The sequence below is a fragment of the Microtus ochrogaster genome, linkage group LG3 (genome assembly GCF_000317375.1).
Source record: "Microtus ochrogaster isolate Prairie Vole_2 linkage group LG3, MicOch1.0, whole genome shotgun sequence".
Lineage (NCBI taxonomy): Eukaryota > Metazoa > Chordata > Mammalia > Rodentia > Cricetidae > Microtus > Microtus ochrogaster.
This window is the reverse complement of record NC_022029.1, coordinates 42,808,826-42,826,423: the sequence shown is the minus strand read 5'-3', so window position 1 is coordinate 42,826,423 and position 17,598 is coordinate 42,808,826. Positions and strand designations below refer to the sequence as shown.

The 17,598-nt window shown below is 44.2% G+C and overlaps 1 protein-coding gene across 1 annotated transcript in view; it reads left to right on the top strand.

Annotated features, from left to right (window-relative positions):
* The window catches only part of Jazf1 (JAZF zinc finger 1), a 307,664-nt gene that overhangs the window by 252,848 nt on the left and 37,218 nt on the right, over positions 1–17,598 (top strand). The window contains exon 3 of the mRNA XM_005360824.3: positions 2,036–2,232. Within this exon, the coding sequence (XP_005360881.1) occupies positions 2,036–2,232 (197 nt within the window). The remainder of the gene's footprint in view (positions 1–2,035; positions 2,233–17,598) is intronic.

Below are 17,598 nucleotides of genomic sequence, written 5' to 3'. Positions count from 1 at the left end.
ACTAAAGTTCAAGCTGTTCACTTTTTTCTGCCCAATGAAATACTCGTGTTTTCTGACCATGTGAATTTCCCCACCACTGAGGACAATTGGTCTTCCTGGAAGAAGCTGTATGGTTTGATTGTGGTTTTGTCCACTCCCTGGCACACAGAGCACCCCATTTTCAGATACTAAGCACTGTGCCAGTTAGTGGTTCTATTTGAAATAGCAAAAGGAAGCCACAGCTCATTGCCTTTTTTTCTTCTGCGCATCTACAGTTTGAGTAGAGGTTTGGAGGATGGGAGGAAAGCAGTTGAGGAGCTGAGGAACCAAATTTTCGCCTGAGACTAAACTGGTTTGGGCTCCTGGGTGCAAACGGTCCTCATTGCTCTGGGGTTCCTTGTTCAATCACTGTCATAAACCATCACCATTTTATGGCTCAAACCTATTCCTGCACAGCTCAACATAGAAAAGTCACTTTGTGTATCTGGATCTTGTTGCAGGGATCATTTAAGGAACAGACCATCTCTTTTGGTTTATGGAGACAGGACTTCTCTGTGTAACAACCCTGGCTGTCCTGGAACTCACTTTTTTTTTTTTTTTTGGATTTTTCGAAACAGGGTTTCTCCGTAGTTTTTGGTTCCTGTCCTGGAACTAGCTCTTGCAGACCAGGCTGGCCTCGAACTCACAGAGATCCACCTGCCTCTGCCTCCCGAGTGTTGGGATTCTGGAACTCACTTTGTAGACTAGGCAGGTCTTGCACTCACAGAGATCCACCTACCTCTGCCTCCAGAGTGCTGAGATTAAAGGTGTGCACCACCATGCGTGACGAGTAATGAGCTATCTTTGTTCCAAATATAAAAGTAGGAATTTAAAGATACTGGGACAGTATTAATATTGTTTTGTTTGATGTTTAATTGACTCTAAGAACCATCTGTTAACTTCCAAAATTTCATAGCATAGAGAAGAAAAGCACTCGGGAATTTTGTAAGCAGAACGTGAAGTGGATTTGGTGAGGTGCTATGACGAAGTACACTACAGTTAATTTACAACGACTTGTATTGAGCTGGTCAAACTGCAACTACTGGGGAAGACTTGGGAGGTGCAGGAGCGTTCCGCCTCACAGCCCAGGCAGACACAAGTGTCTGTTATTACCTGAACGCTTTAAGAGTCTCTAGCCACTGTGCTCATCATGACAGTGTCCAGAAATACAGCTGACAAAGTCTGCCTGCCACTAATACAGAAATATCTGGTCTTTAGGTAAAGGCTACCACTTCCAAACTGTCTGGTGTCTCATGTTACATAGACTTAGGAAACATTAGATTATACAGGAATAAGAGACTAGACATTGGGAGAATACCTGGAAATGTCCAGATGAAGCAAGCAGGGCATAAGGCCTCCTTCAAAAAAAAAAAAACTTAGGCAGGCCCATGGGCAGGATGGGGTGACCTTCCTCTTTATCCCGCCCCCACACCCCTCGACTCTGCTTGAGCTGCTGAGCACAGCCATCCTGCAGCTGTGGACCTAGCAGAGCTTGGCAGTATGCTCAGACCCCAAGAAACCAGAAGCATTTCAACTCCAAATAATAATATGAAAACCTAGAGAAACGAATGTTTCGAGGGAGCAGATATAGATGAGACCATGGCTGTTAAGCATCAGTCAGTGGCTTGAGCACTAATGCTATGGGACGGAAGCTCCCAACTCAGAAATGGCCAGGCACTTACGAATGGTGCCTTCTTCTGGGGAGGGGAGAACCGGCCAGGCACTTACGAATGGTGCCTTCTTCTGGGGAGGGGAGAACCTCCCAAGAGAAAGGCTCTTGAAAGGGAAGACATTGAGTTGAGTGCAGATCTGTATCGGGGTTTCCTGGCAGAAATATGGGCCTAATTTGGAGGAAACCGAAAAGCAACAAGCTAAAAAGGTGCTTCATTGCATGGGAAATGGCGCGCTTTCATGAGACTTCAACCTGCTACCAAGTGTCCTCCCCAGGGCAGAGCATCTGTCAGACTCCACTGTCACTCCTAGGGCCTTGGCTGATCACCTGCAACTGTCATTTCAGATTCATGACAGATGCTGCACGCCGAGAACAGGAGTCCCTGAAGAAGAAGATTCAGCCGAAGCTTTCACTGACCCTGTCCAGCTCCGTGTCTCGAGGAAATGTGTCCACTCCACCACGTCATAGCAGCGGAAGCCTTACGCCCCCTGTGACCCCGCCCATCACTCCCTCCTCTTCATTCCGCAGCAGCACTCCAACAGGTAAGCCCCCGGCTGGGGACTCAGCTCCACGGCTGATCCTTGCACTGTCCGTTCATCTGTTTGTTAACTTTAAGCAGTGACGGAGTGTGTGCATGTCTATGGTGGTGGTGTCATAGGCTTTAAGACCTTACTGCTGTGTGCGAGCTAGCAATCGTGTTTCATCTGCTCAGTTTCTTGACAAGAGTAAGGCACCATGCCAGTTCACCTGTACACAGTGGGGCGCTGGGACATTCCTTATACCTATCTCCCTGTTTTTGCTTATTCTTGACATTTTTCATAATAAGGAACAAAACCATACGCCTTCTTCACATCAGATACTGAGCTATGGAAGTGAGCAGACCCTGTCTTTCACCTGGTAGAAGCTATTGTTATCTTCCCAAGTGTAGTGATGATTAAATACTGAAATAGGACCAAAGCTGAAGTTAAACATATCAACTCAATCCGTGCATAAAGCAGACTGTAGGATGATGAACTTGGGTTCCTGACAATTAAGTTTCCTAGTGCATCTTTTCCAAGTTCATTTGTTCCCCAGACCATCCTTCTAAACTCACTAAGAGCATCCCAGAGGGCACTCCAGTCCCTGAGGTGATCACGTGCTTCACTTCAAGGCAGGGGTGTAAAGAAGGGAGTCAGGACTGGGAAGGTCATTTTTAGTACTATCTGAGAAGCAGGAGCAGCTTGTCTCCTCTCCCATTGTAGGAATATGGACTATCACTAATCTAAGAATACCATGAGTAAGTACAGTGTTGTTATCTGAAATCCTGTCATCTAGAACTCAATGATATGAGCACCTCCAGGGCCAGCTTGCCCTGGAAGAAGAGGCTCGTGAAGAGATGGTGGAGTCAGTAAGTCATCGTGGGAAGGAAGGAGTGTTACTGGGAAACAGGGAAAAAAGTGTGTCCCACTGGACCACAGTGTCACGTGGGAGAGCCTGCGTGTCCACAGCGGGCCACAGTGCCAGACTGTGGAGAAAGCTGAGGTGGTGGCCGAGCCTAGGACACATGGCTCTTGTTAGAGATTCTGGTCAGTCCTAAGAGAAAAGCTAAGCCATTTGGGAGAGCAGCAGCATCTCTCCAACATCACCTCCTTGACTGAGATGTTCAGGTCCCACGTCCCCCTTTTTCTATCTCCTATCAAGGGAGGTAGTCAGAGTTGTACTCCTCAAAATGCACGTCACACTTTAATTAATTAGTTAATTAATTAATTCAGAAAATATTGGGGTAAAAGGGCCCTCCAGTGTCTGGGAAGATGTTTGGTTTAACAAAGTTAAAGGAGAGTCCTTAGTGTGAGGCTCAGTATTCATGATTATACTCCAAAGAAAAATCTGGAGAGCTCCCAGTCTTGATGACTTTCATCTCATAATGGACGGATATCCTTAGTTTATCCAGAATTAAGCACTTTGGATACAGGAAAGGTGTAGTAAGCAAGGGTCCTGAATTTCCTCTGAGTTCTTCAGAAATGTTACTACCTTAAGCAAGTCCCGAAGTGCTCTAGCTTGCTGAGCGTTTAAGTCTTAGTCTGCCAGCACTGTTGGGAAGATTCAGGTTGTAGGGAGTGTGACCTCGGATCCTCCTACACTCTGTTTTCTGAACACTGGCTTCCAGAATCTTTGCTTAATGTTTATCATGTCAATCTGCACGTGCTGGATCCTCTTCCCTGTGGTTCTCTACAGTGTTTATTCATATGGAATATGAATTGTGGGGGCAAGCAGTCTCCAGCAGAATGTGTTTCATACTTGAGGTAATACAGACTGACTCACGGCCCACACCAGGTAAACAGGACTGCCCCAATTAGTAACAGGCACCTTGAGCCCCGTGAATAGCAGGACAGTTTGAAGTGAGAGTTTATTATTTTTCATGTAAGAATGTGTGGAAGAAATGGAATCATTTCTTTTCCTGCAGTCATAAAGAAATTTTTATAACACCCTGTCCATTTTAGCAATTTCCCACCGAAAGAATTAATTTATGTCCTGGGGAAAATGTATCATTTTCAGTCTGTCAGGATCACCGTTAAGTTATTTGCTGCTTGAAGAACATTCCACATAAACATCAAAATTCAGCAGGGGAAATGGTTCCTTAAGCCCCTGGCCTGCACAGCTCCGACTGTGGGTGTCTCTCACTGTTCTGAGTGTTGTTTTACCTGCAGTTGGGGAGATGAACCTTTCTGCCTGGCTCATGTGGTTCTAGCCACTTTCATTGCCAGGTTATAAATAACAGCCCACAGTGCTGCCTCCTAAATCCACCCTTCCCGCGTCAGTACTCACGGCCTACTCCTGGGTTGGAAGTAGTGGCCACTTTGTAGAGCATTTCGTTTATAAGTATTTTTAAGCTGTGCCCTCTGAACAGCCTGGAGCTGCCTTTTCCACATGTTTCTAGATGATTTGGGCATTGTCGTTTGCTTTGCAGTCTCCCGGACCATCTGCCACCACATGAACAGGCAGACGTGGCATGTCTCATCAAGAGGGAACACTTCTGCTATACAGGACTTGACCCACCGGCCCACGCTGAAATCATAGAGATAGGGAAAAGTCAAGATAATCACAGTTCAGTTCTCTGAAATCAAAGTGTCAGAATAATTCCCGTCCCTGTCCTTTAGAAGTGGCAGTATCAGAATAATTTCTAAGGGGGAGACAGCTCACATTCATGTTTACTCATCATTGACTCTATTCTTTCTGTGTGATTCTGTGCTCCGTTCTGACATCAGGCCCACAGGGACAGCACTGCTACCCATGTGCAGGTGGAGGCACTTCTGTGTCACTTTATATGTTCCCAAATTCATGTCTGCCTTTGCAGAGAATGGGGCCTTTCTGTTGTGCCCACTCCATAGGAACCAGTGTTACACTGACATCTTCAAAATTGTTGTGGTCATTTTGAGTCAGGACTTTTTGTAGCCTAGACTGAACTCAACTTGTTATATAACCAAAGCTAGTCTTGAACTCATGATCCTCTTGCCTTCACCTCTAAAATACTAGGATTATAAGTGTATGCTACCATACCCAACTTGTTCCTGGGATATTCTTCCTGTGATTATTGGTGTTCAGGAGTCTGGAAGTTCTGCATTTGGACTTATTGTCTACAGACCTGCTGAAGGCATTGACCAACTTCTTTAAGTTACATTTGCGTGTGTGTGTGTGTGTGTGTGTGTGTGTGTGACTTCAGAAGTCAGTTGTCTCCTACTATTTGAGTCCCAGGAACTGAACTTGGGTCATAAGGTTAGACACCAGTGCTGCTGAACCATCTCGGCAGCCATTGGCCAACTTTTGCTTTCTCTTGATTGATGTATAAGTATGTGCAAATTGAAACTTCCTGTTTGGAAAGTGTATAGCACTCTGAGAAAGGCATAAGAACCTCCATGCAGGAAGTTCTGGAAGAGCTGTGAAATGGCATCTGAACGTAGGGCACTGTTGTGAATCATGGGGAAACCTTGCCAGGATGGCTCAGAGGTCTCAGATGCACAGCAACAGCTGTGTACAAAGTAGACTTGGTTTTTCTGTCTGTTTTACCTTTACACTGCAGAGGTCTCATAGCCATGGAGTTAAAAGGCAATGAAAGAAGAAGCTGTTCTTTGGAACCAATCTTACATTGTCTTTCGCTGACCTTGTTAAAAAAGATTGCCTTGCCTCAGAGATTACACAATTGCTGTGTATTATCTTTAGGAAGTTGTAAGGGGTTGTTTAGACAGCTCTTATGTAGCCAAAACCATCCTCAGTTCACTATGTTTTAAGCTGACCTTAAACTCCTGATCCTCTTTGCCTCAACCTCCCAATTGCTGAGATCACAGGTGTGCGCCCCTGTGCCCAGCTGCTAAAAAAATTCTTATAAAACCTTCAGCCATGCAGCCACATAGCCATGCAGCCAGCCATATAGCCATGCAGCCATATAGCCATGCAGCCATGCAGCCATGCAGCCATGCAGCCATACAGCCAGACATACAGCCATGCAGCCATGCAGCCAAGCATCCATACAGCCATGTAGCCATACAGTCATGCAGCCATGCAGCCATACAGTCATACAGCCATGCAGCCATACAGCCATGCAGCCATGCAGCCATACAGCCATACAGCCATGCAGCCATGCAGCCATGCAGCCATACAGCCATGCAGCCATGCAGCCATGCAGCCATACAGCCATGCAGCCATACAGCCATACAGCCATGCAGCCATACAGCCATGCAGCCATACAGCCATGCAGCCATACAGCCATACAGCCGTCCAGCTAACCAGCCATCCAGCTAGCTATCCAGCCAACACAGAAATTTAACTTGATTCTGCCGGACTTAAAACACAAGACATGTAAAGGCACTGAAACGGCAGCTCGCCCTCACCATGACAACTCCTTTCTACCTCACTCGCTGCTCACACAGCTTGTCATAGCTGAAGACATTACCAGTTTAATTTAAGGCTTTGTCTAAAGGTGAGCTGAGTGCAGAGAACTGGTGCTTACATAGTCAGAATTACAAACAAATCACTGGTGAAAGTGACACCTCTCCCCTGGCCAGTACAGTAGTGTTTATGCTCATGAACAGCTACTATGTAGCTACCTCATCTGTCCTTTCAGAGTCTGAGTTCTCTGATCTAGTCTTAGTTCATGGCATCATAGCTGTGACTGAATCTATGAAGAGACCTAAAGTATACAGTAGTCACAATTAATAAAGAGTGACCAGAGGAGCACACTGCCGCAGCTCACAACAGTGTCGTATGTCATAGGAGTACTGCAGGGAAGACGCTTACCCTCTGTGATGATGGCGGAACACGAGAACAGATGTCGGTCGCTTTCTATTACAAACATGTGAGGCTCCGGTTTGGGCTAACAGCCCTGCCTTGAAAAGTGGACTGTCTGGGGCTGGAGGGGTGGCTCAGCAGTTAAGAGCACTGGCAGAGGTCCCGTGTTCAATTCCCAGCACCCACATGGCAGCTCACAATTGTCTGTAACTCAACTTCCAGGGGATCCAACACCCTCAACACAGACATACAGGCAGGCAAAACACCAATGCACATGAAATAAAAATCAATCAGTACAAAAGAGGCGGAAGGGGAGGGACTATCTGGAGCCTGAGAGACCTTCCCTAAAATCTTCCTATGGAGAAGCTGGACTTGATTAGTCATAAAAGCACTCCCATGGAGCCGGAAAAGGAGACCCAGTCTCTGTCCTCCTATCTGTGTTTGGGACCACTAGCGACCTTTTCCTGACCTCAGATTTGTCTGCCTGTTTGTTTACATTCTGCTTTGTCCCATCTTCCTCTCCAGTGTGTGATAGACTAGTAGAACCTCTGTTGCCTGAGAATCTTGAGCTTTGCTCTCTTCTGCTTCCCTGGGCCTCAAGCAGGCTAGGCATGCATCCTGCTGCTGAGCCACACCCCCAGCCTTGTGGCTGCTTTTAAGCTCTTCTTGCTTCTCAAAGTGCTTAGAAGAGCAAAGAAGACAAAGATATAGGGTTTACTCTATTTTATATAACTACTGCTAGGTCCCACTTACAAGAAGTCTTCCCAAACAACGCTGTTCTTAACTGGAAGGAAAGAGTCAAACGCAGGTGATCTGTAATGGTCACAGCACACTTATGTGTTTAGCACAACGTTCTCGGTCACTGTGTAATTTGTTCTTAGTTAACACTTGATGAGACACAACATTATTAACACCACCTTAAAGAGGCTTGAATAACTTGTTCAAAGTGGGTGTTTCCCAAGTAGGGTAGCCCATTTTACACAGCACTGGGATCTTTCATTGGACGTATTTATTGAGTATGTCTTGTTATAAAGTAGTATACTGAGTATTGGGCATTCAGAGAGCATGGGCATACCTCTGTGTGTTAAAATGTGCATCCCTCAGTAGAAGCCAGTTAAACACACATTGGAGAACAATGGCTACAATGTATGTGCACAGGAGAGCTGGGCAGCACCACTGACTGGCAAGACAGGATGGAGGTGGCACATAGGTCATGTCAGTGCTGTGTCTGTCGGGCCAAACACAGAGGAAATCAGGTAAGATGGTGTTGGAGAGAAAGTTATGTGAGGACTTCAGAGCCCCAGATCATTATGGATCTCAGCTTAGGGAACCAGTAACAGCCTTGGATACCTTGATAAAAGGTGGCACATAAATCTAGAGTTTTCCATCATATTGAGTGAGGTAACTCAGACCCAGAAAGACTTATATAATATGTACTTACTCATAAAGGCTTTTGGACATAAAGCAAAGAAAACCAGAGTACAAATCACAATCCCAGAGAACCTAGACAACAAAGAGGACCCTAAGAGAGACATCCATGGATCTAATCTACATAGGAAGTAGAAAAAGTCAAGATCTTCTCAGTAAATTGGGAGCATGGGAATCATGGGAGAGGGGAGAAGGGGAGGGGTGAGGAAAGGAGGAGAGCTGAGAAAGATATATATAGCTTAATAAAAATAATTTTAAAAAGGGGGAAAAACTCAATTACTTCATAAGGAATTTTTTACAGTAATGAAATGAATCAATGTTTGAAGGATCCTACCACAGTGTTGCGAAGGGCCTGAAGATTTTAACTGTCATCCGTCAGAAGGGGCCTCAGGGTTTAGTCAGAGAGAGGATTACAGACCCACTGGCCTGGGACACCTGTCTCTGCCAAGTGCTTAGTATGTGCTCCATGAGCTTGTCCATGTCCTCTCTAGGGAGAAACCAGTGCTTGAGTGCTGTTCCTTATGGCTGTGACATCACTACAGAAGCCTTGGGACGGTGATGCCCGAGGGTTGGAGTTGAGATCATAATCTTGAACAAAGTGCAGTTAGCACCAATGGTATACTGAATTTTGCATAGAGCCAAGACAAATAGGATTAGCTGGTGCAAACACACAGTTATTCGGAGAGTCCTCTGCTTCCCTCAAGACCTTTCTTTGTAGACAGACACATCAGGCTTGAAAAATATTTAATAGTATCTACAAATCATATTTTAGGATAAATTCCGTGAATTGACTTATCAAATAGTCTCTTAGATACTAGCAAACTGCCTTTAAGAAGTTTATTTACATGGTTCTAAATTAAGTTTTTACATCTTAAAAACTGTTTTATATTAGAAATAAATCTTATTTAGAAGAGAAAAAAATGTCGAGTTTTCAGGATGTTGGAGGTAAAGTAGTGAGAACTTTCTTTTCAGAGGAGTCTGGGAGGAGTTAATGGCCTTAAGCTTTCCCAAACCCGTTTCCTCTTCGTGCGATGGCAGCAATGCCTGCGTCACTGTGAGGCTCTATCTGTGCAATGAAAACAGGGAGCGATTGATTGCTGGAGTTAACCCTGAGCTACACCACCATCTGTCCTGGAAGGCCATTAGCTTAGGCAGGACCACTGCACCCTTAGACCCCTTCACTGATAACTAAGCCTGTGTTCAGGGACCACTGGCTGTCAGAGGCCAGTATGGCTGCTATGCTATATGGTCAGGCTGCTTTGAGCTTCTTGAAGTAGCTATGTACATTTTCAACACAAAGAAGACATTTTTTGCCCTTAACTGAAAAAAAACTGACAGTATTTAGTGTGCGCTGGCCAGAACTGCTTGTGTGTGTTTATTTTTCATCGGTGTTAACCTCAGAGAGGGCTGGTCCCAGAAGTGTACAGTACAGGTGGGGTCTACTAATGACCTGATCTGGCATGGCACAGTCTCGGGGAAGCCAGGCCTCCACTTTTCTTGTCAGAATGGATGCAGGGTTACATCTAAAGAGCCTATAAGTCCAAAGAAAACAGTTTGAACATCATTTTTTTTTTTAAGACAGCGAGACAGGGTTTCTCTGTGTAGCTCTGGCTGTCCTGGAACTCTATAGATCAGTCTGACCTTGAACTCAGAGTTCCACTGCCTGTGCCTCTTACTGGGATTAAAGTATGCACCACCAAGCCAAGCAACTTTATCAAAACATTTTTATTTTAATCTTTAGTCAGTTATTTCATTGTGTTATCTGTATGGGTGTTTTGCTTACATGTATGTCTGTGCACCTATACATGCTTTCAGAAGCCAGAAGAAGAGATTGGATTCCCTGGGATTGACATTATAGACAACTGATGTTGTTGGGAATTGGACCTAGGTTCTCTGCAAGAGCAGCAAATGCCTTTAATGGCTGAAGCCAACTCCCAAGCCCTTAAAAACGCTTAAAGTGTAATATTATAAGATCTAGAAAACAAAAAACAGAAGAAGAGAAAATATTAGCTTACCAGAGAAAGAACTCTTACAACTTGCAATAAAAAGACAACTCCATTTTAGAAGCGGATGATGCTGTTGTGATTACAAGAGTACTTAAGGTGGCCTTTCCGTACCCAGGATGCTAGAACAAAGGTTTGACGGATTTACAGACATCTTGGTCCTCTTTTGTTGTTTTAGGAAAAGTAGCAGTGATCCCCTTACCTGGAGATTGAGCGTGCCAAGAAAGCCAGCATGGCTCTTTCACTAAGATATATGCATCTCCGTGCCCTGTGCTCTCGCTCGAGGTGGTGCCCAAAGGGCTCCTCTACCGTACAGTCAGGAAGTGGAAAGCCTTTCCTCGCCCACCCTGGGGTTGTTTTACATTTCAGTTTCCCTTTAAGACAGGATAACACTGACTCCCTCATTGGTAAAATTTATACTGCGGTCATGATGCCATGTATATAGGACCATAGGACTTTGACAACAGCATCTCTGAAAGGCCCCACCTCCTGGCTGGGAAGAGCTGAGAATGTCCTCAAAGCTGTTCCAAGGGAAGAGAGCACAGATTCTGTTGTGCCTCTCAACCAAAGAGGGCAGAACTAGCAAAGTTAGTTTTGTTCTTAGGAATACAAAGCAATGCTATTGGCCTGGCAGTTCCTCTCTAGGTGCTTATCCCAGCAGGATGAAAACACATGTCCACAAAAGCCAGGTACTAGGATGTAGAGAGTGCCTTTCCCCTTAATAGTCCCGAAAGACTCATCCTTGGGAAAATGGACAAGTGAGTCATGCTGTAGCCAGACAGTGACATACTGCCTTACAAAGACAGGCTTGAGTTTGAGAAGCATACTGAACTGAGGGAAAGTTGTCATACCCATCTGCACTGGTAGAAATCAGAGTAGTTCAGCCAGGGGTGGGACCACAGACAAGAACCTTCTGTAGTGTTGAATGTATTTTATGCCCAAGCTGTTGATTACACAAATGTACGCCATTGCGAGGATCACCAAATTACACACTTGAGAGCTGTGCATCTCACCGCACATAAATGTCCCTCCGCTTCCTAAGCTCCTTGAAGCTGGAAGCAGCATTTCCTCTGCTACAAACAACCCACTTAGGAACAAAGGAAGTCCATATAAGCAGCAATTAGAGTGCTAAATTCCCTGGCATTTCCTCCCCATTGAAGGACAGTAAGCAGAATGCATTGTCCTTAATTTTCCTAACTTAGGAGCAATACTGAAGCAGCAGCATGAACAAAGAAAGCAGTCTCAAGTGAGCGACAAGGGGGGAAAGGGGAGGGAATGGGAAAGATAAGAGCTAGCCACAAACCTGCCTTACAGCCGGCTGAAAATCCGGGAGCGACTGGAAAGTGTTGAACCACCGAGGCCTTCCAGTATCTAAAATATTGTCCCATGACATGAAAAATACTTTGTCATATTGAAAAATGTACACGGAGGAAAAGTAAAGCTACCTATTTTAGGTCATGTCCAGAGAATCCTCAGAGTGACCCTGACCCCTGGAAAATGTCCATAACTGAACCTGTAGTGACGTTTCAAGACCTACAATTTTAACACCACTTTTCAGTGTTTATTAATATTCATACAATGTTCCCATACTTAACAGTTTGCATTTAGTTATAAGCCTAAATTTTATCTCTGCTATTAACTATTGTTGTTTAATCAAGCCCAAGAGAAAATAGTCTGCCCATTGGTTGGAATTCCCACTGGAAAATCCTGGCTGCCTTAGAGTCATATGTCACCTGTGCTGGGAATAGGCTTTTGCCCTCAATCCTGGTTGATTTTTATTTTTCCCAACAGAGGCCAAATCCGATGACAAGATAAGGCTGCTTTACAACTTCCACAAGGGACTCTGCAGCCCACACCCCTTCATCCAAAGAGAATTCTGCCTTTGCAAACCAAGGTCCAGAGCGCGCATATAAACCAGCAGCTGTCCGCATGCACTCACTATGGGCTCAGGGTAACCCACAGCATAAGCCATGAAATGGGAGGAGAGACACTGACTCAGTGCTCAGCACACCTCTAGTGTGGGGGTGATGGATTTGCAGACCTGCCAAATGGGTAGGTCTCTGAAGAACCCTTTTCTTCATCCTCCCCCATGTCTAAAATGTGGCACGTTAAAATCGGAGAAACCCTTTCATCTTTGTGGATATCGCAGCCACAAACTCATTTTAATGTCTTTTCCATGTGGCTCTAGTTTCAACAATAAAATGCTCCCCAGGCACACCCAGCTGCACAGCATTAAAGAAGATCTGCAAAGGAAGAGGGGAGCTTTGACTTAGCTAATTTGCTGTTGCTAAAAAGACAACAGGGTACAGAGCCTCCCTGCTCCTGCCCGGAACTTGGCTCACACTTCTTGGAAGTGCACTAAAAAGGAAGTGGTAATTGCCTGGAAAGGGAAGCTTGGTTGCTGAACTCTGTCAGATGCCAGGGATAGAATGGTTTCTGGCTGTGCAGTCTTAGCACCTTGCAAACAAACCTCCGCTGTCCCTCCAAGAAAAAATGAGTATTGGCATTGATTTCTGTCCATCCATGGGGATATATCAGATCAAAGGTATAGTCCATGCTCTGGTGAGCAAGTTCTGGCTCAGTTTGCTCTGAAGAGGCACAGAAAGTCAAGAGACTAAGACTTCTTGGGAGTAACTGTATGAACTTGTCTCATACCAATGCCGTGATAAATGTGGCTTCGGTCTTAAGACCTCAGTTACCAAGTATTATTTCAAAAGAAATAAAGGAAGAAGGAAGGCAGACAGGCAAGCACACTTTGAATGGCTCGTGGCTCCAGGACAGCTCACCCAGAAAACGGAATAACTTTGAATAAACTAGCAAGTCATTCTCTGCCACAGTCCACCCACTATGACAGTGCCTTGCAGCTTCACTTAGGTAGGGTTTATATAGTTTTAACATAGATACATATTTCAACATTTCCCAGATTTTTGAAGAAAAAGCAGATTTGCCTCCTGGAAGATAGTAAAGAAGATGCTTCCCACAAAGCAGTCCACACTCTAAGATAAGCTGCATAATTAAGATTTCAGTAGAGCTAGCTCTGGTGGCTCTGGACAGTCAGGAGGCTAAGGCAGGGGATCACATAACAAAGGGTTTGTGGCCACCCAGGTCACAAAGAGAGGCATCTAGCTCAACAACAAAGGAGAATGGAGGAGAAAAAGAAGGAGGAAGAGAAGGGAGGGGGAGAGAAAGTAGGGAAAGAGGGAGGGAGGAAAGGAGGGAGGAAGGAAAGAGAGAGAGAAAGAGAGAGAGAGAGAGAGAGAGATTGTAAGACTGCCATCAAGATGTTTAGTCTGAAAACAGCTGAACAGGATCTTGAGCCCCTCTGGCTGGCATACCACTGGGTCTCTCTCCCTGGATAGAGCCAGCCAGTATTTCTGGGCAGGTCACTATGCACTAGCAATTATAGGACTAAGACCAGGCAGGAGTTCAGGATGACACTTTTGGACACGATTGTGATTCCACGTCCTGAACAGGCATCCCAGCCCTAAGAAGTCACAAATACTCCATGAAACTTGACCCTTGTCATGCTGGAAATCTCCCCACAGTCTACCTCAGTGACATTAGTTTTATCCAAACACTGAAAAACTGTGAACAGCATTTTGCTGCCTTGAAAAAAAAAACAGCCTGAAAGGGTTAAATGAAAGCCACTTGGTTTGTAGAAAAACTGTATATATAATTTCAAATGTGCTATGTTGCATGGGAAAGAAAAATATTTCCTCTGTTCTAAAAAGTCGTGACAGTAGTTAATGTGCAGAGGCACAGGTTAAGATGCTATAGGTAGGTTGTGAGATGAGCTTGCCACAGAAGTTGGTCCTTGGAAGCTGGTGATGTCTCTTACCACCTGTGGGTACTACACTTCCACGCAGAGATGGTCTTCTCTGGAAGTTGCACAAGCCTTTTTAAAAATGAAAATCATAAAATTAGAAATATGAACCAACTACAAATAGAAAAATTGACTGGCTTTTCTTCCCCTTTTATTGAAAATAGGTTTTTTTTCCTCCTATAATAGATCCTGATTACAGTTTCCCCGTCCTCTGCTTCTCCCAGTTCCTCTTCACCTCCCATCCCATCTGGATCTATTCCCCTTCTGTCTCTTGTTAGAACACAAATGGAATTCTAAGGGATAATAATAAAATAAAATGTAATCTAATAAAATAAAAATAATAAGATAAAAGGAAAACTAACACACTGGAGAAAACAAACCAACAGAAGGAAATGAGAAGACACAAGAGTCAGAGACCCACTCATGTGCACACTTCAGGCGTCCCATAAAAACACTGAACTGGAAGCCATAATATAATATGTCTACAGAGGACCTGGTACAGCCCCATGCAGGTCCTGTGCATGCTGTTTCAGTCTCTGTGAGTTCAGAGGAGCTTTGATTGTTTTGGTTTTAGAGGGCCTTGTTTTCTTGGTGTGCTCCATCCCTGGCACTTACACTCTTTCTGCCTCCTCTTCTGAAGGGTTCCCTGAGCCCTGAGGAAAAGATTTGATAAAGACATTCCTGTTTAGGGCTGAGTGTTCAGGTCTCTCACTCTCTGCATGCTGTCTGCTGTGGTCTCTGTATTTGTTCCCAGGAGGAAGCTTCTGTGATGACGGCTGAAAGAGGCACTGGTCTGTGTGTATACCAGAATGTCATAGGAGTCGTTTTATGGCTGTATTTTGTTGGGGTTTTTTTTTGTTTGGTTTTATTTTTGTTTTTAGAACAGTAGTATTTGGTTTTACCCTAGTTTTTTTTTTTTTTTTTGTTTGGTTTTATTTTTGTTTTTAGAACAGTAGTATTTGGTTTTACCCTAGGCTATCTTGTCTCTGGTTATTGGTTACCCAAGCAGTGTCAGGGATGGATTCTATCTTATGGAGTAGGCCTTAAGCCAAATCAGACATTGGTTGGCTGCTCCCACAAGCTTTGTGCCTCCATTGCCCTAGCGTATCTTGCAGGCAGAACACTAGTGTAGATCAAAGGGTCTGTGGCTGAGTTGGTTTTTGCATTTCTCTTTTGGTGGTCGACAAAGTACCTTCCCATATGAAAGATGCTAGAATGTAGGGATGGATGATGGTTCTGTTTATTCACGAGTGTTCCCCTTACTCCACATCCTCACTAGCATGAGCTGTCACTTGGGTTATTGATCTTAGCCATTCTGACAGATATAAGATGGAATTTCAAAGTACTTTGATCCATTTGAGTTTACTCTTTTGAGGATTCTGTTTAGATCTGTACCCTATTTTTAATTGGTTTGTTTCCTTGATAGCTAGGTTGTTTTTTTTTTTAAGTTCTTTATGTATTTTGGATATTGGCTCTCTATCAGATGTATAATTGTTAAAAAACAAAAAACCTTTTTCCATTCTGTAGGTTGATACTTTGTCTAAATGACAGTGAAAAAATGACTAATTTTAAATGATACCATTTCTGGACTAACTGTATGAGAAATATGCAGTATATAAGCAAGAATATACATTTGTTGACTAATGCATGGTCCTTGGTAAGTAAACAGCAAATGAACAACTACAACTGTATTTAACAAGTGTACAGTCATCTCTCCATATCTGTGTCCTGTGTTCTGTGTCCATGAAGGAAACCAACCTCAGACTGAAAATTCCGAGAGGAAAAAGTGTGTCCATACTAAACATGCACAGACTGTTACTTATTTATTTGCTCACTGGTTTGTTTTTGAGACAGGGTCCCACTGTGCTGGGATTAAAGGGGTAAGCCACAAAATCTAGACCATTTTTTTTTTATTTTGTAGCACTGGAAATTGAATCCAGGGCCCTGAGCGTACTAGGCAAGCACTTTACCACTGAGTACATCCCCAACCCCTAATGATTGTCTTGTCAATATTCCATAAGCAATGCATACAACCATCTTACAGCATTCACATCCAGCTGGGTATTAGGAGTGATCTAGAAATTTTTAAAACATACAGCATAATGTGTATAGGTTATACACAAATATAACACTATTTCATTCATACCTGTAGCTTTGGTATCCTGGAGAGAGAGGTGTCCTGAAATCAATCCTCACCAACTTTAGGCCACAGAACCCTGGTTCCTAAAATTTTCTTGGGGAAAAAATTTCCTTCTTATTTTACATTTCAACAAAGGTTTGTTTGTTGACATTGTCCAAAAAAGTGGGAGGAGGTTTGCAAACTCTGAGAGAGAGCTCTTTGCCGTGAGGGAAGCTGAGCTGTGGCAGGGCACCTTGACATTGAGTCCCATCAAGCAAGGAGAGCAGGCTGGGCAATAAGCCGTATATTGTGTATAACTTGAAAATAGCCCTGTCTTCCTGGTGCTGAACTTGTTAAAATTAGCATCCCTACCTCCTGGACTTTGTTTACAATGTAGCTTGATGTAGTCACTGTTCTAATCCTGGGAAGAGACACCATAACCAACACAACTCTTATTTTAAAAAAGCATTTAACTGGGGATTTGCTTATGGTTTCAGACTTAGGCTATTATCATGGCAGAGATCATGAGGGGCATGCAGGCATGGCGCTGGAGCAGTAGCTGAGAGCTACATCTTGATGCACTAGCAGAGAGAGAAAGAGATTGGGCCTGGCTTGGGCTTTTGAAACCTCATGCTTCCACCAACAAGGCCACACCTACTTCAACAAGACCACACCTCCTAACCCTTCTCAAATAGTGCCACACCATGATAACTAAGCATTCAAATATATGAGCCAAGGGGGGCATTCTTATTCAAGCCACCACAGCTGTGTTTTCTATTATATACTAGAGCATTTGATAAAGATGAGAGGCTTGACACCAGAATGTTTTCCTCTTTGTGGTCTAAAGGTGGCAACTTGTGTCTCCTTCTGAGTGACACCCAGTTCTTCATTGGTTAACCTCACAAACCATAGTGTCCTTGTGGCCAGTTAGTATTTGCCATGGATCAGTTCTCATTTGCAGTGATACCAAGCACATTCCCCACATTACATTCTGTCCTCCCTGTTTGCCGCACTTACTGCTTGGTGCTCCATGACCCAAAGTGAGAACAGATGACTGGAACATGGTATTTATAAGTCTGAGAACAGGCCAGGAGATGGTTTATCAGACAGACACTTTCCATGTGAGCCCAGAAACCTGAATTCAGTCCTCAGAGCCCCTGTAAAGGTTGAAAGAGAGAAACAACTTCACAAAGTTATTCTCTGTTCTCCACATATGGCACACAAGCGTGACTCTTCTCTCCCTCTCTCTCTCTCTCTCTCTCTCTCTCTCTCT